A 25,456-nucleotide genomic window follows, 5' to 3' on the forward strand; every position below is an offset into this window, starting at 1 on the left:
AGATTGAGCGCACAATAAGGCAGGGAGTGGCCTCCTACAGAAGGCCAGTTCTCTATCACTGGCGTAACTATAGCACCCCACCGCGGGGGGGGGGGGGGGGGGGGCGCTGTGCATATGGGGGCGCCGGGGGCTGCGGTGCTATAGTTACACCTCCCCCAATCCCCCGCAGGCTTACCTATTTCGCTGGTCCCAGCGGCTCCGTTCTTCTGCTGAGGACCACCACAAAATGGCCGCCCCCATATAGCACACAGTTCTCTGAAACTGCTGTATGGGGGCGGCCATTTTGTGGTGGTCCTCCACAGAAGAACGGAGCCGCCGGGACCAGCGCGAAAGGTAAGGCTGCGGGGGATTGGGGGGGTTTGAATGGGCGGGGGGGCGCCCAAAACGTAGCTACGCCGCTGCTCTCTATGTATCGCAGCCTAGACTGAAACATCTCCCAATGGGACTGCCTTTTGTGTCTGTTACTGACAAGTGGGCCTTCCAATAGCAAATCACTGCCTGTCACAGTGAAGCCAGGGTATTCACAGACTGCATCTGGCTTCACTGACACTGAGCTGGGTGGGAGATTTTACTTAGCAATCCTACAGTCCATACAGTAGCTAAAATCTGCCACTGGTTAGGACATTCTAAAACACTGTACATCTGGGTCTGCACTGGCAGTGTGAATATGTTAGACCAGTGAATTTCAAATACAGCATAACACACCTTGTCAATATCAGTCCTCAGGGCCCAACAACAGTTCACGTTTTCCAGGTCTCCTCACAGAATCATGATTAAATACTAAGCTCCACTTGTGGATCTTGTTAAAATGTGTCAGTGAGTAATGACTGCACCTGTGCACCTGCTGGGTGACCTGGAAAACCTGATCTGAGGACGGAATTTTAGAACAAAAGAAAAAGGAAACATGTAAGGCGCACGTAAAGAGATTTATAAAATATAACTTTTATTTCTTATTTTAAGAACTGCGACATATAAAACACATATAAGGGTAAGACAAGGTAAATATAAAAATAGGGAATGACCCCGCGTAGTGGATCCCCTCTATCCCCAATTTATTTGCAAATTATTTGCAAATAAAATAGCCAGGTACCTGAGGTGTTTTATACCACAATAAACATCTGTCTGCTCAATTGGGCCCATTAGCTGGAAACAGCACATTATACATATTTTTACGCCCTATCAAAAATTAATAAACAAAGGAAATATTGTTTAATGCGCCTAGCCTGTCTGACACTTAGTACAAACGCATCACAACAGATAAATTGGGGATAGAGGGGATCCACTACGCGGGGTCATTCCCCATTTTTATATTTACCTTGTCTTACCCTTATATGTGTTTTATATGTCGCAGTTCTTAAAATAAGAAATAAAAGTTATATTTTATAAATCTCTTTCTCTTTATGTGCGCCTTACATGTGACAATCTCTTCCTTTTTCTTTTGCTACATTTCCATTGTCCTTAGGCAGCACACCCCACAGTTAATACTGTCCTCTACTGTAATAAAGGGGTCCAACAAGTGTATTTAACTCCTACCTTCCAGTGCGATTGGCAAAACCCCCTTTTTGTTGCTCAGAATTTTAGAACCACTGAAATGGGTTGGGATCATTTGGTCTACAGTGGAGTTTAGCAGTTCAGACTGGGGTTCTACACAGGGTCTTCTGATACCAATCTCCTCTGCACTGTTGAGACCATTCCAGAAGAAATCAAGGTCCCAACAGAAGAGGGCTCACCTTGTAGAGGTCACTGTAGAGCTCTGTAGAACTACTTCTTCCCATATAATAAACATCACTATGGGAGTTATTCTAGTTGACTCCCAATTGTGCGAGTTTGGCCCTGTCCCGATGTTTTGGGGACTGCGCATGTTCTATTATGTGCATGTGCCGACGGGCCTTTTCGGACGGGCAGTGTCTCAAGCGCTCGGTAAGCTGCGAGTGTGGGCTTTTGTTGTTCTTCATTGTGGGTGCTTGATTTGTCTAGAAACCCCACGGGACAGAGAAAAGAGGTTCTTGGTGCGGGACTTGGTACAGGCAGCGACTGGGTGGGATTAACAATTAGTTTAATTACCTAACTTAATGCCTAAAGCAATTGATCAATTATATGAAAGTTAGCACAGCTGTATCTGTACAGTATCATCCACATACCAAAGCACAACAGCATTTCCCATGGAACCCACTGCCAGGTCCACCAGGCCATCGTCATTCATATCCATCTCCCCATGAATACTGCAGCCAAAATATACCAGCTGGGGAGACAGGTCGGTGGCAGCAATACGCTGTAAGGGAGAAAATCAAGAACAAGGGTCACTCCTAATACACACAGCTAGGAAGGAACATACCCCAACATACAAATACAGCATGGTACTATGGGGAGGCAACAAATACAGCTCTGTCAATTCAGGGATGTCATATGGTTGTAAACACAACCACCAAAGTTCAGGGTTCCTACAATGAGTCCCATGGGGAAGGAGCCTCGAGTGCTGGGCCCACCTCGAAAAAAAAAGGGGGGGCGGTGTTGTATGATGTGTGACATCATACAACACTCCCACTGTAACCCCAAACATGGGCGGCCTGGCTGCGGTGTCAGATGGTAAAGTATAGCAAAATACATGCACAAAATTTTCCAGGCACATCTACTTCTAGATTTCCTACGCCAGTGCACTTGTCCCCCCATTCCCTTTTCCCTATAAACACATTGTGTGAGTTGTCATTTAAAAAAAACAAAAAACACAATTTATTGAATGAATCACAATCATAAAATTGATTGGACATGACAAAATACAGTAGCAATAAGAATCTCACGGTAAATCAGATTACAATAAAGGCACACAAAAAAAGGGGATCAGTGCCATTTGCACTGAGGAGTAATGTGTAATACTTTTAGTGGCCCTCATTTTTTAATAGATATCACCGTAATGTATTATTATTATAAGGTGGTTATTGATGAGGGGGTGCTACTACAGACATAATTGAAGCAATTTGGTGGGAAGGAGGAAAGGGTGTCACTATGTGGTGCACTAGAAAAGGTTTATATAAAATGTTACTTTTATTTCAATTAACTCATAAAACAATTGCGAAATATTGACATAAAAAATACACATAAAGACACGGACAGTGTTAATTAAAAAGGATACTGAATCCTCACGCAGCAGGTCCCCACTGTGGTGTCTTCCCCAATGGTATTTTTATTATTGGCTGGCGAACATAGCCGTCTATTTAAATTTTATACAATCATTGAATGGGATGGTGCTTGTTACAATGGGGAAAATTTACTAAAGGAAATTTGTAAAAAATAGGTGTATTTGTATCCAGAAATACACTTATTTTTGACATTTACTATCCCGAAAATACGGCAATTCGTATTCGTATTGATAGCACATCAATACAAATACGAATTGCCGTATTTTCGGGATAGTAAATGTCAAAAATAAGTGTATTTCTGGATACAAATACACTTATTTTTTTTTACAAATTTCCTTTAGTGAATTTCCCCCAATGTGTCTGTAGGATATCTCACTTTCATAGAAAATTGACACATTAACTGAGAGCGTTACTGTTAGTCCAACCGACACTCTGTGTCTTAAAGGACTGGTTCCAATCTGAGCATACAATGCTGAGCAGTGTGTATCGTCCCGGAGCCTGATTCGTACGGCACCGGACGTATACCTACACTGACTGGCTGAATTCACCAAGCCGGCAGGAGTACCGTGTGCGGACTGAAGTACTAACACTTGGTCTGCTAACCGCTCGGGGGAAGACAGCCGTCAGATGCGGTAACTGCTGTGTGACGGAGGAGGACCGGGGTGGGTACGTACTCCACCGGAGAGGGCTTTTTCCAGTCAAAAACTTTTTGACATTATACAGCAAATATTATGTGACAGAACTTGTCATTTGGTGCCAGGTAAGAGTGGGGAGAGTTAAGGGAAGTAGAAAGTATTTGGGTTCAGAAGGAATAGCGGAGTCAAAATGAGAGTAGGGTGATGATTTTTCACCAAATATTGGCAAGTTTCAGACAGGACCACCAGATATGTAAAAAAGTACCCTCGCCTGTGTAACCCCACTAGCACCTATCTGAAGTATCTGGGCACATAGGAAGGTACATAATACCAGTGATACAGTAGCGTATATACATGTTCCTTAATCTTCACACATATAGAGCTGGAAGCAGCACTGTCCCAAATTTTGGCCCATTCCCCGGTACCCATAGGGTGTCCTAGGCCCAGCTCCCATGCCAGCTCATGAGGATCTCAGGTAGAATCTGATTCCTCGCCCAAAAAAGTAAAAATAGTATATATCAGACCCCCTAGTGGATGATCCAGCAAACATATTGAAAGGATGTTAAAGGTCTGGCAGTGAGGACTGACGTCATTTTGGAATGAAAAGAAATCTGTGGTTGGGATTGCAGTTTCATCTCGAATGTCCGAAAACTGAGGTGAACTGGTATCACTGGAAATATTATTAAGGTTACGGGTAATATATATTCCTAATAGACAGGTAATAAACCAGGGGGAAAAGACAGATTGCAGAATAATAGGGTCAGAGATGATGGATTTGGGGCAAGATTAAACGCTTATTAACCAAATCCTAGATAGCCAGCGAGCGAGAGACCAGTGGGTGTTAAATCGTTGCATGAGGGCGTTTAATCCTGGGGAGCCACTGCAGAGATGACATTGTAGTCAGCCCCAAATAAGGAGGGATTACTGTATATATTGGAAGGGTTTGAAATAAGTAGGAGACGCAAAATGACAACTCCTCCTGAATCAGGCACGCTGCCTGGTAGCTGTGAAGACACGGTAATATATAGCAATAAATTCAGTGCAAATTGTAGTCAGGAATGTAATGATCAGCCAGTTACTGTACATTTTATGGGAGTGGAAACCCCCTTTACAGCTGCCAAGCACCCGCACGCTGTATTCAGTAGTAGTATTATAGTAGCTTCTTACCTGTTTATATTTTTTCAAAATGTTCTTCTTAAACCCATGGAAGATATAGATTGCACCTTTGTGTCCATCTTCTAGAGGAGCGCCTATCACCACGTCATTGAATGAGTCCTGATTAAGATCTGGCACCGCGGCTATGGCATATCCAAAGCGGGAGTCTTGTGAGCTGTCCCAGTCTTGTAGCACGCCATCTGGAACAAACCGCTTCTGTAACAACAACCGCAGTTGTCTCAGTATTCCATATGAAGGGTACAGACCAGAAGCAATGGTCAGACAGATACTCACTTCTTTCATCACATACACAGAGACACGGCCACGCTCCCTGACATCACTGAAGAACATCGGTGCTCCAACCAAGAGGACATCCGTTACCCCGTCACCATCTACATCCACAGAGTCAATTTCACTGCCGAAATATGATCCGATCTAGCCGAAAGGAAAAAAGCTTAATGGCGATATTGGATTTATCTTGGAGGACATTTATGGAAAGGTTATAAATGGAACAATAGCAACCAATGAAAAGTTGTATTTCCTTTTCTAAACTGTGGGAGTAGAGGATTATAATAAATATCACCCAAAGTATAATTACTCAGTTGCATAGTCAGTGTATATTTAATTCAACAATTTCACATACAATGTAAAGTCATTAATGATCCCAGTTCCGCCTCTCTTTATCACTATAGGAACTGGCCCACTGCATCACCCGGGTCCCCTACAATGACATGTGAGACTACCTGCTGTCCTCGAAGAGACTGGTGGATGACGAGATTGTCCATTCCCTGTATGCTGAAGATGATCACTTTCCCTGTGTGGTTGAACCGTGGCGCCCCTGCCACATACAGCCTGACACGCTGTGGGGTCATCACAGAGGTGACAGTGTAGCCTGTGCAGAGACAGAGAGAACTGTGACCTCATGGGCTGAGAATGTGCTGGGCAACATGTGAGACATGACCAATAGCATGAGAAAACATCATACTCTGATTGGGTGTGGTATGATTGGCTGGCGGTTGGGATCTCGACCGAAGTATACCGACATCCAAATCCCATCCCCCAGTACTCTAACAGGGGGATGGGGGTGGGCGAGTGCAAAAAAGCCCCTTGCGAGCTCATTGGTTTGCCACGCTCGCCATATTTTCCCTTCTCCCTCTATGGGGGTTGTGGATCCCCACGAGGGATGAAAGCCCCTGTTGGTCGGGATCCCGACTGTCGGACAGTCGAACAGTCGAGATTCGGGACACCCCTCTGATCATCCCCGTTAGAATACTATTTATTAATTACCAAATCAAATTATCAAATTTATGAAATTACTGAGAATAAAAGGAGATTTGCTTAATAACACAGTATTGGCGTGGGATGCACATACATGTGCTGTAACTCAATGCAAGCTATAAGATAACATTGCATTTTTCTTACACTAATTACAAAATTAAATCTAATACTGTATATAAAAGGTTGCTATTGGTTACAGCGCACATGTGACATTTAATAATTTGCCATTAAATATGTTAGTGTCTCTGTGAGAGATGAAGTACCAACCAATCAGCCCCCAACTGACAATTTATAGGCTAGGACAGCAAGGAGGTCTTTGGTTGGGACTTTACCTCAATTTTATCTCTCGCCAAGCTTCGGTACATCTGCCCTATAGGATACACAGTTTGCATAAGCGAAGATATTTTGCATTAGACATGGTCAGTCTCCATGCTGTGTGTTCCTTAAAAGTCAATAACAGTGATCCTGATAAACAGCCCAGTCACAACGCCCAATGCACAAAGAGTTAATACTGAAAGGTGAGAAAAATTTGGGGTAGGATGCAGGAGCAGCCTGAGGATTCCTATGGATATCTTGGCCCCAGGCTGCTGGCTCACTGCCTTTCATAACATTATTGTACAAGCTGAGAGTATTGGGGTAAGACAATCCTTAATGCAGGAGATCAGCTCTCAGCAATCACACATTCCCCCATGCTGCAAGCGCTGGGTCTGTGGTATGGTGAACGATTCCGGGCAGGGGGCCAGGCCTCTTTTCCACAGAACCTAAAGCAATAAGATCCAGCCTGGACATTGCGGATATAAAACACTTATTTTCTCCACACAATTTTCCAAGCCATGTTCCAAGACATAGATCAGAATTCATAGCTGGGCATTAACCCGCAAGATGCCCATGATCCAGTATTATGAGTACCCCTTAGGCCTGATTCAGACCTGTTCTCTAGGCTGCATATACTTGTAGCCTATCAAATAGGTAAGCGCCGCACTGCGAAATGAGCCCCTCGTCGCCTTAATCCCCAAACTCAAACACATCCCCTCACATGCGGCCATGATGGAATGATTTCTGCAGCCTTCAGTCTGAAAAGTAAGTAAGGCGCTAACCATATGTTACTATTAAATGCCTGTGTCAAATAATATGTATAGTACAGATTGAGCACAGCTCATGCTTGCAGCCGCCGGAAGAGGGTGCACGCCCATGAGATGCTCGCGCGCCCCGATAGCGCTCCCCGTGTCCCAGGGGCTGGCTGGCAACTTTCAGCCTGGGGGGCAACACAAGCAAGTGGCCCATCACCATCGCCATCGTTTCGCCACCCTCCCCTCTCCCCACTAGTATGCAGCAAGGATTAAACAATCCTTCCCTACCACACTCATACACCAGAAATTTACACTATAAATGCCCACTACACATAATGCCACACACCGTAATGCCCATTACACATAAAGCCATCACTGTAATGCCCATTACACATAATGCCAACACCATAATGCCTATTACACATAATGCCAACACCATAATGCCTATTACACATAATGCCAACACCGTAATGCCCATTACAAAGCTATCAATGTAATGCCCAAACATAATGCCAACACGTAATGCCCATTACACATAATGCCAACACCGTAATGCCCATTACACAAAGCCATCACTGTAATGCCCACTACACATAATGCCACACACCGTAATGCCCATTACACATAAAGCCATCACTGTAATGCCCATTACACATAAAGCCATCACTGTAATGCCCATTGCACATAATGCCAACACCGTAATGCCCATTACACATAATGCCAACAGCGTAATGCCCATTACACATAAAGCCATCACTGTAATGCCCATTGCACATAATGTCACACACCGTAATGCCCATTACACATAATGCCATCACTGTAATGCCCAAACATAATGCCAACACCGTAATGCCCATTACACATAATGCCAACACCGTAATGCCCATTACACATAATGCCAACAGCGTAATGCCCATTACACAGAAAGCCATCACTGTAATGCCCAAGCATAATGCCAACACCGTAATGCCCATTACACATAATGCCAACACCGTAATGCCCATTACACATAATGCCAACACCAGAGGCGTACTGTACCTAGATATTCATAGGCCCCATAGCAAAAGTTTGTAAGGGCCCCCTATTTAGCAACTGTTGGTGATAAATGTATATAAAACATATTAGTTACACTGTAAAGCTGGGCCCCTTTCAGCTCTGGGCCCCATAGCACCCTTTTCACCTATGGTAGTTACGCCCTTGGCCAACACCGCAATGCCCATTAAACATAATGCCAACACCGTAATACCCATTACACATAATGCCACACCGTAATGCCCATTACACATAATGCCAACGTCGTAATGCCCATTACACATAATGCCAACACCGCAATGCCAATTAAATATAATGCCACACACCGTAATGCCCACTACACATAATTCCAACAACATAATGCCCATAAAACATAATGCCACACGCCGTAATGCCCAGTACACATAATGCCAATACCATAATGCCCATTAAATATAAGAATGCCTATTACATATTATACTATATAACTGCTGCTTACCTACATGCTCATTATCAGAGGAATGTCACTTGTTGCTAGGGGTTACATGCTTCTTGCCAGGGGTTTCATTTCTGCCATGGGGAGTGATAGTTCTTGCCAGGGGGGAGCCAGGGTACATGCACGTCACCAATGGGTTCCATTTAAATAGCGCACCAGCGCTACCCGAATCTGCACTTCCGGGTAGCACTGGCAGTGCTGTTCTCTAAGTTCTGACAGACACTAGAGGTATGGCAGTATCTCTAGTGTCTGTCTCCTCTACGGCGGCGGACATTTTTGGAGAGGCCGTCGCTACTCTACTTACATTTAAGCGGCAGGAGTTTGCTGGACAGGAAGGCGGCCGGCGGCTGCGGCGGGGATGGCTGCGGCAGCGTGTGCAAGAAGCACACAGCCAACTCAGCCAGTAAATAGTCAGACCGGCCTGGGGGGCATGTGGCACCCTGCCCCCCGGCCCAGCCCGCCCCTGCCGTGTCCCCATCGCCTAGCCGCCGGTCCCCAACCCTTGCCCCCACCTCCCCGCACACCCCCCTAACCCTGCCTGTCTCCCTGAAGTGGCGACAGGCAGGGTCCCGCAGGCCAGCCGCGCGTACCAGTCTAATGGAGTCCCTCTCTGCAGCACTCGCCAGCGGGGAGGTTCTGGCGAGCACCGGCAATGAAAGAGAGGGGCTCCATCTGTATATGTAAATAATATAGGTAAGGGAGTAAATACGGGGTTCCTGGAGCGAGTAAAGGAATCCTGTTCATTTTCAGTATTGACAACATACTGTATAGGAAAGGTATTCCCATTCACTGTATACACTGTGCATATTACAGATGCATTGGACGCACTTAATAAATCAATGGAAAATATGGAAAACATTCTATGAGCCAATAATGGCATTAAGAAGAGACATAATCTGGCTGGGAAAAAATGAAAGATTCATTTTCTATGTTAGTGGGAATTGCTTTGTGGGATTAAGGTTTGTAAACTCTATTATGCGCATAGTCTGCTTGCCAAGATTGGTTCCATTTAATATCATAAAGTAGTCTCATTGGTTTCCAATTGAATAAACAGACAGGTTTGTCCAAGTGTTGCCAATCTCTGGCTCATTACCTTTTACAATAAAACCTCACAGCATAGACTGGGCCAGGAGCACAATCCTCCATTGTAGTACAGTGCACCTACAACAGGCATGGCCTCCAGCTGTTGTGAAACTACAAGTCCCATCATGCCTTGCCACCATTTTTATATTAGGATATGCTAAAGCTGCGGCAAGGCATGCTGGGATGTTTAGTTTCACAACAGCTGGAGGGCCACAGTTTGGCCATGCCTGGTCTACAATGTCCCAAGTGCACCTAGATCTCTTCTGAAGCAAGTTGTTTTATGAAGCTGATGGGAGCAGCTGAGTGGATCTATGGGTTACCCAGAGCACTGCCCCGTCCTTCCGATTTATCCAATACACACCGATCACTATACACTGGGATGCCTGTAGCAGGCATGCAGCTAGAAGGTTTATCACATAGGGTGGGCATTGGACTTTGGGCGGCATGGCTCTGTAGAACTGGTCAAGACAAAATGTAAATGATGCTGGTGAGCTGGGCACCAGGCTGTGTATGATGGGAAATGAGGGTGTGATGTTGGACACAGGCCTGTGTAAATGTAACATGTGCAGAGAGTTGGATTTGGGTGAGGTGTGTTCAAACTGAAATTTTAATTGCAGTGTAAACATTAAACAGCAAGTATTTACTCTGCACAGAAACAAAATAACCCAAATCTAACCCAAATTAGTTTTAAACTCAAGGGAAGTAGACAACTTGCCCTATTGCACCGGTTCTCAAACTCTGTCCTCTGGACCCCACACAGTGCATGTTTTGCAGATCTCCTCACATGGGCCCTTATTCTGTTCTAAGCGGTAACGGCCGCATGCGGCCGTTCCGCCGATGTTTTCGCTCTGCGCATGTGCAGAGGGCACTCTGCGCATGTGCAGGCGAAATCGCCGCACATTTTTTTTTAACGCCGCAAAGGGGGCGTAGAGGGGCGTGAGGGGCTACTAAGCCTCATTACCCTATGCATACGCCCCGCGTTTCATGGGCGTTCCCATGCAAACGCGGGGCGTATGCATGGTAATGAGGCTGTGACGCATGTGTTGGGGGCGGGCATCTGACATCGCCGGATGTCAGCTGCCCGGCCCCATACATGCTTTTACACGGACAAGTGTCCGTGAGGTCTATGGGTGCGGGAGCTGGTGGAGCGTGCGGCCCTGCCTTCGATGGTCGGTGACCATCGAATGCAGGGGGCTGCTCCAAGATGGTGGAGGCGTATCCCCCGCCATTTTCATGCGGACCGCCACATGTCCGCGTACGGACGGCCGTGGCGATCCGTATTGAAGGCGGGGATTCGCCTGCACGGTCGGAGCCGCATATGCGGCTCCGGCCGTTCCAACCAGAATAAGGGCCATAATCACAAGTGAAATAATTAACTCCACCTGTGGATCTTATCAAATGTGTCAATGAGTAATGCAGTCACCTGTGCACCTGCAGGTGACCTGGAATACGTGAACTGTGTGGGGTCCTGAGGACCAAGTTTGAGAACCCCTGCTCTATTGTGTTATGAAGTTTCATCACCACTTGCCATTAACCACCATATTGTTATATGTTCGCCATATTTGTTTGTGTGGCTCCCATTCTAATATTTCCTATTACCGAGATAAGCTCCGTGGTTCTTCAGTTCATCTGGGAACTCTTTCAGGTAGGACTCCCTCCGTGGTATCACTTTACCACCGCTGGTTTCTTTTAAAACAGCTCCATTCCAGTCATACGCTCCAACAGCACCAAGTAATATCCCATCCTACAGAAGGAGACCTTAGTTAGCTACAATGTCACAGATGATAACAGCTTGTGTGGATGGTAACATAACAGAGTAATATGCCTAAAATAACTGAGGGGGTTATTTTAATTCACTCTTTCTGACAAAATCCTTATTAGATGGACAAAACCATGTGCACTGCAGGTGGGGCAGATTTTTCTTGTGCAGAGAGAATTAGATTTGGGTGGGGTTTTACTTCAAAGTGAGATCTATATTGCAGTGTAAAAATAAAGAAACCAGTATTTACCCTGCACAGAAACAAAATAACTCACCCAAATCTAATTCTCTCTGCACATGTTACATCTGCCCCCCTGCAGTGCACATGGTTTTGTCTATCTAAGAAGGATTTCGTCAGAAAGAGTGAACCAGAATAATCCCCTAAGGCACACAAAATATTGATATTCATAAACTTGAGCAATGTTTTGCAACTGCTTGGTCACTGTAGCCTGTAGCCTTATAAGCTGCACAATTGGGGGTTCTGTACTCACCTCCACCACATGTGACGAGAACCCTGCCTGGGACATTTCCAGCCCAAATGATGTTTCATTCTTATTGGTTCCTGTGATTAAAATGAAAACATAATTTGAGTAACTATCTGCAGAAGTACTGAAGAGGAGACTGTGTAACCATTTGCATGGGATACTGTGAAATTAAGACAATTACTAAAAGATAAATTTGTTAATGTTAAAATGGTTGTTAACGATGGCCTCCATCAGCCTTCCTGTACAGATGAGGGAGCGCAATGTTAATGAGGACCATGCTGCATGGCCCCTGCTCCCCCCTCCTTTTAGTGTTTTTTTTAAAGTGTTACTTTAAGTTCAAACTATTTTTTTCACCTGCAAATCACAGTAAACCCCCTCCCAAATCCACTTATAGAAGAAAGTTTAGTAAATGGGGCTGGTTTTCAAATAGCAATGTTAGCACCAACACACAATGGGGCAGATGTATTAAGCTTGGTGAAGAGATAAACTGGAGATAAGTGGAAGGAGATAACGCACCAGCCAAATAACTCCCAACTGTTATATTTCAAACACAGCTGATTGGCTGGTGCGTTATCTCCTTCCATTTTATCTCTGGTTTATCTCTTCGCCAGGCTTAATACATCTGCCCCAATGGGCCATTTGAACTGGAGAATTGGCCCTATTCAGACCTATTCGCAGGGCTGTGAATTTGAAGCCCTGCAGATTATCGATAGACCTCACATGCGCACAGCATGCTGTGAGGATGCGCGAGGTCCCACCACGAATGAAGCCAATGATGGCTGGCCATTGCTGGCCTTCCGCAAGGTGATTGACAGCCAGTCGGGGCTTGTAGGTGGCACCCCAGTGTATTCTGTGCCTAGGGCCGGCCTGACACATGTGAATCATGAGTGCTAAGATATCAGGACTGTGTATATTACATACATAAGGTACTAGTGTGTCTGAAGCTTTTTACTTCAGTAACCACAGTCCTCTTAGAAAGCACGGTCCAGGAGAGGGGCAACTCAAACATGCAGAATTTGTTCATTGACAGAAAACTCAAATGTGCTAGAAAAAAGAATTCCATTTGTAGGATGGGAAATGGTGCGGTGCAGAGAATCTTTACATCATTAAATTCTACTGAACAAAATATTATAGTATAGTATATCAACACACCCGCCCCATACTGTCTGTAATACCCTTTCCAGTCATACAGCAAAACCCCTGAAGCTTTAGAGAAGCACCCTGCCCTGCAGTAAGTGGAGGGGTGAATGGAGCCCTGTGGAATAGGAGGGGTGTCAGTGCAGAAGTGCTGCCCACAGTGCTTGATCAGTAAGATCAGAGTCCTACTGACTTATAGCCTCCGTCCCTACTTCCCACTTCCAAAACCTTCCTCTGCCCTGTTGAATGTTGGAATTATTTGTATTATTGTTGTGCATATTTCTGTGATCCCAATAAAGAAAATATCAACATTATATTAAATAAAAAATAAAAAAACCAATGGAAAACTTGTCAACACTACTACAGTAGGAAGAATTACGGTACCTCCTTCTAGACTGAAAATCCGTTCTCCGAGTGCATCCACAATGTCCTTTAAAGCGGCCTCATCTGTCACATTGAAGAAGTGCTTGTCATCAGGGTCACTGGCAATGAATTTGATCTCATTCAGGAAAGCTTTAGGATTAATCCCTCGCCTGTTATAATATCCAAGAACCTGACAGTAAATCAAAGCATACTGTCATCTTCCACTCTATGCTTGTGATCATCAGTATTAAATTAACCTTCTGGTCATAACCAGATTCCTTTCAAATCAATGTCCCTGTTACATCCAGAATAATCTTATTTGTATGTAGCTATCTAACAGGGTAATGCAGTTTGTAACATATCAGGGTTCACTTAATATTACCGTCTAATGCATAGCCAATTGTTTGTAATATCACTGTACATACATTTCAGTATTACTCTGACAAGTTATTGCTGTGGCATAAAGTGTGTGGTGTGTGGGTAGGCACCTTTCTGTAAGTGGCACAAAATCTATACTAAGTGGTGACTCTGCATACTGTACTATAGTAAAATGAGCTGCTTTAATAGGGACACAGGCAGCTCATCATAGACATAAAGGGGGACATTTACTAGGCTGGAATGGCTACTAATGTGCGTATTCATAGCCTTCCGACGCCATGTACGGCTGTAAATTCATATTTTATGAATTTATGGAGGCCAGTATACGGCTGTTTGTATACGAGGCATATATTTATTCGTATTTCGATATAAGCAGGGCCGGTGCTAGGGTGTCCGGTGCCCTCCTGCAAACCATACATTTTGTGCCCTTTCACATTGCCATTGCAACAAGCTGCAGCTCGATTGTGGGAGTGTATGCAACATGCGATCCTATGTAGGATCTCGGGTGCATGTACATGTATGCATACACCATCTCAGTGTCCGCAAAATGTTGCAGGCACTAAAGGTGCCCATACACGCTGCGAGAATCGCATACGTGTTGGGCTAGATCACATCGCACGGCATGCATGCAATGTGTGTGCAATGCGATCCAAAAGCAGTACAAAAAGTATGTGCAGCACTAGTGACTGAGGGGGAAAGGAGGGGAGAGAAGGAGGAGATGGAAGAAGAGGGGAGGAGATAGAGGGGGCGGAGTGTTGAGGACTGGCAGCGGCACTGGCACAGCACACTGAGAAGAGGGAAGGAAGGGGAGGCGGCGTTGCTGCCTGTTTGTCATTTGATTGACAGCTGACAGGCGCAGGGAGCAATGGGTAGGGGGCGGATCCGGACATGACATGTCATCCAGGCATTCACAGACATCGCTGCATGCCTCAGAGCAAGTGTCGTGAGGAAGAGGGGGCAGGTCGCAGGAGGAGGACAGTGTGTGCACGGTGCAGGGAGCTGCTCAGCCTCTCCATACTGCTGCCGGCTGTCAGACAGGCACTGTGGGCAGTGTGCAGGAGGCAGTGACAGTGAGGGCTGAGGCAGCTTTAGCAGAGCAGGGAGGGAGACAGCGCCTTTTCAGCATGGCGCCTCCCTGCTTTGCAGGAGCTGCTGAGTGGGTAGCGCCGGCCCTGGATATAAGAATGCAAATAGATTTCACTATTCATTTGAATGGTGAATCCAAATGTACTATCAGGCTGAATGCTATATATATATATATATATATATATATATATATATATATATATATGGCCAGAAATTAATCTGAAAATATGCCTGGAAAATAAGGAGTATTTTTCAAGTGTATTTTTGGCACAATTACCGGCCATACTGTATATGGCTGAAGCCAGCACGGATCAGTGTATTTCTATAACCAGCACCAGGCTCATGGCCCGGTCCTGGTTCCCAAAATACCCCGTATTTCAGCAACCAGCACCGGGCTCAAACAGCAAGCAGGCTAAAGCCTCAGCCGGGGGGAGACTTATTATACAAGCCCCTCCGGCCAAAGCATTAACTTGTGGCTCGTTCTTCTCTTTCTGGGAAAAATTTAATCAACAATATACTGTACCCATTTCCACGTATTTTCTTCCAATATGACTTTTAATCCTTTCATAGATTTTGTACTAGTGGTCTTATTATGGGCAAATTTATCTTATTTCTCATTCCTTCCTAACTGGCCCATTTCACTGCACGACCTCACCACCATCAGCTCTCCATTCAACCCAGTGTCCCCTTTATCCAGCTTAGTGTTCCTCACTCTCAATTCCATCCTCCCTTACCATCCAACCCAGTGACCCTCTCATATATAACCCCCCTCTAACTATTCACCTCACCGCATTTCACTGGTGTAGGCGCAATGAATCAGGAGAGTAGGCTCTTTTCATATATGAGCATAAAACTTTTCTCATTTTGCACAGGTACCCCAATGGTTGTGAAGACAAAGTTGAAGCAATGCATCCTAAAATGTGATTTTGGAGAACGGATCTGTAAATGAAGTATATGTCACAATAGACCCGCTTGTGTGCTGCCAAATAGATTTCCGTGTCCTGAAGGATGCATCGGTTGTGTCTCCGACTCTAGAGAGCTACTTACTGCCACTGCATAGCGGGTTATGTTTTCCCTTTCACTGCTCTCTATCACTCTGTCCAGGTCAGGGCTGTCGTGGGATTCACCGTCTGTAATAACAATCATCACTTTCTTGGCTCCCTTCCTTCCACCATGCTGGAATGCCTCAGTCCTGCACAGGGATATAAACATTAATGCATTCCAACAGCCACATATAACCCTATAGATATACAGATATAAATGGGTATTATGGGGGTCTATACAAAAAGCAGTGAAAAGAATGGAGAAGTGAGCCTGTGGGAGAATTCACTCATGGCAACCAATCAGCTTTGAAATACCATTGATAAAGTGCATTCTATCAAATTATCGGCAAAACGTACTAAGCCATGTAAAGTGATAAAATGGAGAGCGATACACCAACCAACCAGCTCCCAGCTGTCATTTGAGAGTTAGGGGCTTGATTGGCTGGTATTTTATCACTCTTCGTTTGATCACTTTTCAAGCTTAGTAGATCTGGCCCAATATGTGGCAGCTAATTGGTTGGCATAAGAAACTTCTCCACTAGCTCACTTCTCACTGCTTCATGAATTGACCCCTATGTCTCTGTGTACATAACAGTTTCATGTCTCCTTACGTGGCTTTCTCGATACCCAGTGCAGTGCGGGTCTCTGTGCCTCCTCTCTGCTCAATACGCTTTGCAGCCTCCACCACATCCTTTACTGAACGAAAGTCATTTAAGAAGAATTCATGGACGACCTCCTCACCATACTGCAATACCCCAACCTATCACAAAGAGCAGTTAGGGCACTCACGGAGGTTACAGAGCACTACAGCTCATGTTTTACTGCGTTACCTGAATCTGACCCGGTGCAATATAGAATTTCTGCAGGATGCTGATGAGGAAACTCTGTACCTCCACCCAAGGGTAGATACTGTTGGACCCATCCAGCACAATAACGATATCCATGAAAGTTGGACATTCTGAAGAAGGGGCATATATATTTTAGTTGCTTGTAGGCTCTACACAATCTTCTAACTAAACTAAAATACAATATTCACCTATGAGTGCTGTCTACAAGATCTTATACCCTCTGTGTTTAACCCTAGCCTGTAATGGGCTGGTTTTAGTTTTTGTTTGAGATTGATATCTTCTCTGTACCTCCAAGAAACCACAGTATTATTTCTGTCCATATCATGGTGACACTGAGATTTCTGAGCCCAACTGTTAGTGTTTGTGAAAGTCACACCGCCAACTATACTGCATAGTGGATTATAAATGGTGAAATTCAGGTTGAAGTCGGCTTACTTTGCAGAGCAGGAGCCACAATTCTGGAGAACCTGAAGTTAGCATTGACCCGGGAGCACATTCCAGTGGTATAATAAGAGCTTCCACATTCGTGAGACCAGAGTGGACTGCATGCCTGAAACACGAAATATAACAATATAACAATTAAAAAACATTCTACGTTGGATAAGGTTAAAAGTGATTAATGAGGCAGAAAGACAGACCAGAGAGACCAGGCAGGATTCACTGAAGGTAACTGAAGATAAGACACAGACAAAGCCCAGAACATGGGACAGGTCATGCTGCAAGGATGGTTTTAGAAGACAAGGGAAGATCTAAGTCCGATAAATGACAAAGGAGAATAAGGCAAGCTCAGAATATAATATAACCTTACCACAAAGCTGTTATCTTTGGGATTTGTGACTAAGCTCATTCCCAAGCGCATGTTATCCTTTCGCTCCGAGATGTTGGACAGCGTCACCCTGCCTGAGAGACCTCCAGTTACCAGAGACACAGACCTCTGAGACCTCCATAGAGACCTGAGAAACCTCTGAATTACCATAGAGATCTTAGAGACAGCCAAACTACCACATAAACCCGAGTCTAACAAGCAGTCATATCTACAAGTTGTCACTCACATGCAGGGCAGCCGAGAGGAATGCCGGGCCCCGGTAAAATTTTGAGGAGGGTGAAAGAAAACTCTAAAAACTGTAATCTCAGAAGTAGCACAGACCTACAGCATGTGCTGTGCTGACTGCAGGCTCAGCATGACCTCTCACGCTGTCAGTGAGACACTCATGCTGAGCCTGCTGTCAGCACAGCACATGCTGTAGAAGTGTGTGCTACTGTTGCTACCCGGGAGGGATGGAGGGGGAAGGGAGGGGTCAGACCAGGGCCCCTGCGGGGCCCCTTCAGCAAGTGTGGGCCCGGGTAATTAGTAGCCGCTCCCCCCCTCTCTCGGCTCCCCTGCTCACATATAACAGAAAAGGCAGGGCTGACATCATTATGGCCCTGTTGTATGCATCTACCTCTAGCCATATGCTTGATACAAGTGTGGAATTACACTAGCCTTATATTTGGTGTAAGAGATCTGAAAACAGTTTTAACTTCGCATATGCACAACTTACATACCTCACAATTCTGTCAACATGCCCTTGACATGTCCTTGCTAAACTTATTGAATGTGACTACTCCGTTACCAGAATACATTTCTTATTTTGTATTCTTGTGGAACTGTTACTACCCAGTTATACACCTCAGCCACAACTGGAAATGCTAAGTCACCCAATACTGTTTACAAACTGACTTGTCTTCAAAGCTTTATTGGCTCTGTAAAAAGTGGTCAAAAATGACAATAGTCTATAGGGGAAATGTATCAATACTTGGAGAGAGATAAAGTGCAGTAGATGCCGAAAGCGCCCAATCATCATTTGTCTTTCAAATACTGTGCAAAATAATTTAAACTTGGATTCTGGTTGGATTTCACGTTTTCCAGTCCTCCGAGCTGGTGCACAGGTGGAGTCATTAATAGCCATCACATCTTTAACGATGTACTGCATTTATTCCTAACTGACACACTCTACACATAGATAGGTGGCATGCAAAACATGAACTGTTGGTAGATCTTGAGGATTGGCCACCCCTGGACTAGACATTAGCTGAGGCTCCTCATTGAATGCTATGTCACTTACCATGTTATACTACCAATGTTATCTACAAGTGCACTATTCATCTGTGATCCATACACAAAGCATGTAAATATGATGGCGTGTGAGCTGGGTGGGTCCTGTCACCTACCAATTCCAAGTTTGCTGCAGTCATTAGTGGTATCATTGGTGATCGAACATCGGTATATGTCCCCAGTCTTCTGAGCTCCATTCTGATCAAAGGGGGCCCCCACCACCAGCCTGAATAAAGTGATACAACATGTTGTGATGGATGTAACACATAAGCTGGACAAACATGCACAGTGCTGTGTAGTAGATGCTTCTTGCCTAATTAAACATACAGTATCTAGAAAACAAAATCTACTTACAGTAGATCACAGAATGAAGAGTATGATAAAGTATTACTGTATTTGTGACCTCACATGAACTTGATATTTTAAGGCATGAGATGCACTAAAGGGAAAATGCATTTCCCAATACAAAAGCTGGCGTTATACCCTATAGAAGCCTGTATGCTAGTGCATATGAGATTATTAACAACGCGATATTCCGCGAATGGTGGCGGGATGCACCCACACATTTTATTGCATCTCCCCCTTTTTCATTTATACTAACAAAATATTATTCCTGGCAGGGCCGGACTGGGACCAAACATCGGCCCTAGCATTTTTACCACACAGGCCCATCTGCTGTGGCCACACAGGCCCAATTACATTATGCCCATTACACATTTTGGCATTGACACACACTATAATGCCCATTACACATTCCATTATTACTGTATATACATGCTGTCACCCAGGCATTATGATATACATGATGTTACCCATATATTATTATATATATGATGTCACACAGGCATTATTATATACATGTCACCCATATATTATTTAAACAACCCACCTGCTGCTACATTACACTTTTTTCTACTAAACTAATATTTTCTTTAACAGATACATGTCCCGATGTATTCATTTAATACAAATAGAGATGGAAATCACCTCATAAACAAATGCCTGTCTAACTGGCTCTCCGCTGCCCTCCTCACTCCTCAGCCCTGTGCCATGATGTATCACAACGAACGCAGCTGGCAGCGAATGAGTCAGGGGCAGAGCAGTCACTTCCTTGCTGCCGTATTCCCCGGGTTACTCACAGGCATTGCGCGTTAGTTCAGGTGCACAGCTGCTCTCAGCTGTACACCGGAACTGCGCTGCAGCGGGACAGAGGAGAGCCGCAGTTATCACCAAACAGTGACTCGGTGACCTGTGGTGCCTCCCACCTCCCCCTTCTCATCTTCCTCTGCCCCGCTCCTATGATCACAGCCCGGCTCCTCTCTCCCTAATCTGACTGCTCTCACTGCCCGGGGCATAGCAGCGGCTACACAAAATTGGCCCACAAGGCCATCTGCCCTTCTGGCATTTGCCAGAAGAGCCAGATGGCCAGTCCAGCCCTGATTCCTGCTACTACTACTACAGTATATGTGGACAAATTGGCCATATTTGGGATTGATGCACAAGAGACAAAAAAACCCTCTTTCCCCAGAAAGGTTAGGTATACATTAGTGGTTGCCGGTGTATGAGAAATAACAGTGTAGAACAATGGAGACACATGGAGCCATTATGTATGCCTTCAGTTGCTAGTTTTTCTTCTGGTTGTCTGTATTCTTTAATTAAGTTAATGTCAGGGATGGAATGAGGCTAACAATCGGCCATGGCATTAATTCCTATTGCATTCCAGTCCAGTTGGCTGGTCCTACCCATCAGACCATCAGCTCTATTGGCATTTGCCAGAATTTCCAGATAGCCAGCCTGGCCTTGGCTAATGATATGCATTGTGTTATACTCATTATCACTGTGATTAACCACATGCAACTGGTTGGACATGACTTAAACACCAAAACTCTCCTAGACAGCTTTAGTGTGACATAATGGGCCCACATGCAAGACGATCCTGCTAAAAAATAGCATTGGGATAATGGTTCGGGCTAGGCAGGAGAGGTGGTGGGACACTGGGGGTTACCTGATAACTCCTCGGATCCCCAAGCCAGTGATGCGACGCGTCAGAGTTAACATACCATTCTCTCAGACTCCTTGAATAATTCGCTGAGAGATACGAGGAGCCATTAGCCGCTGGTCAGCAGCATGGAGTTGCCACCCCATGCTGAGATGGTCGGGATCTACTTTGGGTTCTGGACCCACAGTTTGAGAACCGCTGACCTATTCTAATGCATGTAACGACTAACAACGAGATCACGCCATTTTCTATCATTTTGATAGCACAATTAAAATTGTAGGATGCAATGATAGAACTGGCGCCAGTGACTCTCTTATCCCTATTTCTAATATTCTGAAAACATTTATTATTAACATCTTAAAAGCACAAAAATATAGCAAATCGGTTCTGCTGCTGTTTGTTATAGCAGATTGCGTTTGCTAGAAAATGATCTTTATAGAATACAGGTGTGTAAAGACTACAGAGTAACATAAAAAACATTAAAACAAAAATGTAATGAAACCTTCTATGCTATTCTGTGCCTGCAGGTGTAACGTCTGCATCTACAGATCCTTTAATAAAACAAGCTGCCAGTCTCATTATTCGGACCTGGCTGCCATCAATGGAAATTTCCCTTCACTCTACCTCCTGCCATATGTAGTGACGTGAGACTCGCCGCCACTAGTCCACAATAACTACAGTCTGTATCATAACCAGAACACAGCTGCTAACTAGCCAGAGGGACCATGGGGGTTTGGAGACATATTTTCTCTTATTTATCACTATGAGCAAGAGGCCTTAAGCTTCAAAAGTGATAAAATGGAGAGTGATAAGCAACCAACCAATCAGCTCCTGCCCGATATTTTTAAACACAGTCTGTGACATGGCAGGTAGGAGCTGATTGGCTGGCTGTTCATCAATCTCCATTTTATCACTTTTGAAGCTTAGTGCATCTGGCCCTATATCACTCACAGTCACAAGTTGTATAATAATCTGTAAATATGTCATTTGATACAATCGGTCTAGTTGATATGTGCCCTTGTTTTTCAAAACAAATGTCTAGAAGATTACAGCTATGGCTGCAAGAACTGCGGCAGATAGAACTAGGCATGCTCATAGGAAATAAAAGCTTTTTGTGGGATTGTGTCCACTTAATCACATAATTATTATTTCGTAATACCATAGATACTACAATAACAGAGTCACCGCAGAGAGCCCATATTTAACCCATAAATCCAATCTGTCTCACATTTGTACAGATTTTCTCTACCGCCGCCTTCAAAAACTGTTTATTTAGTTCTGGACACTATTTACCCTGGATATTATTAAGCCAGTAGTTCCCAACCTTTGGTGAGCCATGGTGCCTTAGAGAATTAGAATTTTTTCCAAGGCAATCCTATGCAAAAAAAAATAATTGGGGGGAAATTCATACTTGCCTACATTTGAAAACTAGTTTCAGGGAGATTACAGTTGGTAGTAGAATTTTGCACGGTGCCCTATTGAGTGGGTGTGTCATGCACCACCCAAAGGGCGTCTCTAATTCCGTATACAGTATATGGAGATTGTGAATAGAGATTGTCAGTGGTGGCTCCTACCTTATGGTACCGCTGCTCCTCCTGGTCCCCGCTGCATTGTTCCCAGTGCTTGTACAATGATGACAGGCACCGGGACTGGCACATGCCCAGTACCAACCTCTGTACTGCGCATGTAGCCAGCGTCTATGGACTGCTTCGGCAACAGCCCTAGAAGTGAAATCACAGTCCCGGAGCCTGTACAATATAGGGACCAGAACATGGACAGTACTGCCGTAGGTAATGCACATGTGCAGACCCTGGATTTTATGGGCTGCCATGCAGCAGCCCATTGAGGCATCCCAGAGGGAGCAAACTCCTCCCAATGGGGCTGCCTTGGGTAACTGGCAGGTCAGACTTCCAATAGGAAGTCAGTGCCACTCACAGTGAAGCCAGTGCAGTCTCACAGACTGCATTTGGCTTCACTACAGTGGCAGATTTTACCTGGGGGGGGGGGCTGCAGCCCTGCAGCTTATATGTAAAAACCGCCAGTGGAGATTGTGAACGTGGCAAGTAGAAGCGTGGGTGTGTACTGCTACATCTGAGAGGAATCTTTTAAAAGAAAATATCCAAATGTAGATGAGCCCTAAAGCAGTTAGTAAGATATACTATACTTGCTAAAGTGCTGGGAAATGGCGCTGATGACTCAATGTAAATGTATCTATCTCCCATTCCTTTTTTCCCCCAAAAATGTAACAGTGTAATGCGGGCTAGGTGTAATGAGGGAGATTACTAGACTAATGAGGGAGAGAGGGGGAGATTGCTGTTATTTCAGGGAGTCTCCTGCAGAATGCAGGAGGGTAGGTAACCATGGGGAAGTTCAGAAAACAATATTAATTGAAGTATTTTGCTTGTATGTCATTCTAAAGGTGGCCATACACACGCAGATTTATCTTCAGATCTGTCTGGTTGGAACAAAAACATGGTTATGGATGAAAGCAAATGACAGTTGACCATTTGCTTGGAAATGCTGGAGAACTGACAAACTGTCACTCATCCATAACCATGTTTTTGTTCCAACCAGCCAGATCTGAAGATAAATCTTACTAGTGTATGGGCACCTTTAGAAACAGCTATGTGCTGAGTGACAAGATTGCCATCTGGTCGTCCACATATTTTATGATTAGGAGCCACAAACACTAGTTTGCCAATTGATTTGACCATCAATTATTTGAGTTGGACCTAGGCCTCCAACCTGAGGCACCCCTGAAAGTGTCACAAGGCAACCCGGGGTGCCTAGGCACACAGATTGGGAACCATTGTATTAAGTTATTACTCAGTGGTGGTTTGTACCTATGGGCTGCAGCCCCCCCCCCCCCCAGGTAATATCTTCCACCGTCTCTATGCAGTCTGTGAGACTGCACTGCTTTGAGTGACTGGCAGTGGAAGTCCGACCTGCCAGTCACTCAAAGCAGTCCCATTGGGATGTCTCTCCCAATGTCTCCCAGCAGTCCCATTGGGATGTCTCTCCCAATATCCCAATGGGATTTCTCTCAAAGCAGTCCCATTGGCATCCCTCCCTCTGGGATGTCTCTCTGTGCACAAATGTGAGGCAGCCCCCAAAACAGGTTCTGCACATGCGCAGTACCAGGGACGATACTGCGCATGTGTCAGACCCGGGAACCTGATTAAGCCTCCAGGGGCTGCTGAAATGCCAGCCCATGGAGGCTTGGGCCAGCGCATGCATGCATATATATATATATATTCCAACAAAGAGCAGCACTCCGACCATGAAATTACTGAAAGTGGGTTTTAATAGAAACCACAGCAACGTTTCGATGCTAGTGCATCGTCATCAGGCTTAGAAAACACTGCAAATAAAAGCCATATAAATACAAAAGTGTCTGGCACCGTGCAGGCCCCAAACGGAGCGCTCACAGTGCAATCATTTCAAAGGTGTCCCATACAAGATGATCTCGCTTGGGGACGGAGCCGCCAGTGAGAATATAATGAATGTGCAATCATGCATAGATACATATTACATAAAACATATTGGGGGAAATTTACTAAGATGGGAATACGACTTCACATGTGATGTTGATATGGGCAACCAATCATATCATGTCTACTATCTTCTAGAGGGTGTTAAATAAATAAGAAGTAGATTCTGATTGGTTGCCCATAGCAACATTGCATGTGAAGTCTTATTTCCATCTTAGTAAATTTAACCCATTAAGTTAACATACTAGCCATACTAACAATACATATGCTAAATATGCAGTGACATATGCTAAAAAGACGCAAATATATATCTTACTGTACATGCGCATTAGTCAAAATAATGGCAATAGAATAATACATCAGGTAATAGACTGTCATCAAACGGAGTTAATATATAAATATAGCCATAGTGAATATCTGTAAGTATAAACATCTAATTCAAATAGCCACTCAAATTCAGATAGCCAGACACATTTATAGCAATATATTCATACCAATAGACTCGTTCAGACATTTAGGTGATAATGTGTTGAAGCGGATGATCCATCTCGCCTCACATTGAAGCAGCCGCAAGCCCCTATTCCCACCTCTAACATTCTCTTCACATGATCGATCATACGATATTTTAATGTAGTTAAAGGGTGGGCATGAGCGGCTAAGTGACGCGCCACAGGCTGGTCACTATTGCCCACATTGATCGCTTTCTTAATAGAGGATCTAAACGGAAATTACATGACAGTGTATGTCTGATGGGGATTGAACAGCCAGTTTGCGGGTGATAGAAACTGGCACTGGGTATCATAAACTTGCAAGTTGTGCAATTACATCGAACATAACCAAGAACTTTTCTAGCATTATTGGCATCAATAGGGTCGTACGTTTTTACCAACATATCGCGCAAGTTGCG

At 44.6% G+C, this 25,456-nt stretch overlaps 1 protein-coding gene across 5 annotated transcripts in view; it reads right to left on the bottom strand.

The window, feature by feature from the left end:
* The window catches only part of ITGA11 (integrin subunit alpha 11), a 100,470-nt gene that overhangs the window by 37,546 nt on the left and 37,468 nt on the right, over positions 1 to 25,456 (bottom strand). For 2 of the 5 annotated variants that reach the window (XM_083184389.1, XM_083184387.1), the window contains exons 3-14: positions 19,176 to 19,285; positions 17,773 to 17,864; positions 17,400 to 17,514; positions 16,947 to 17,074; positions 16,728 to 16,876; positions 16,121 to 16,265; positions 13,631 to 13,799; positions 12,116 to 12,186; positions 11,465 to 11,609; positions 5,671 to 5,819; positions 4,940 to 5,362; positions 2,142 to 2,272 (exon numbers count right to left, since the gene is read on the bottom strand). In XM_083184389.1, coding sequence (XP_083040515.1) covers positions 2,142 to 2,272; positions 4,940 to 5,362; positions 5,671 to 5,819; positions 11,465 to 11,609; positions 12,116 to 12,186; positions 13,631 to 13,799; positions 16,121 to 16,265; positions 16,728 to 16,876; positions 16,947 to 17,074; positions 17,400 to 17,514; positions 17,773 to 17,864; positions 19,176 to 19,285 — 1,827 coding nt within the window. Of the gene's footprint in view, positions 1 to 2,141; positions 2,273 to 4,939; positions 5,363 to 5,670; positions 5,820 to 11,464; positions 11,610 to 12,115; positions 12,187 to 13,630; positions 13,800 to 16,120; positions 16,266 to 16,727; positions 16,877 to 16,946; positions 17,075 to 17,399; positions 17,515 to 17,772; positions 17,918 to 19,175; positions 19,286 to 25,456 lie in introns of those variants that run through there. The other 3 variants (XM_083184388.1, XM_083184391.1, XM_083184390.1) reach the window with 3 other exon arrangements.

The sequence above is a fragment of the Crinia signifera genome, chromosome 4 (genome assembly GCF_055691185.1).
Source record: "Crinia signifera chromosome 4, ASM5569118v1, whole genome shotgun sequence".
In the NCBI taxonomy this organism is placed as follows: Eukaryota; Metazoa; Chordata; class Amphibia; order Anura; family Myobatrachidae; genus Crinia; species Crinia signifera.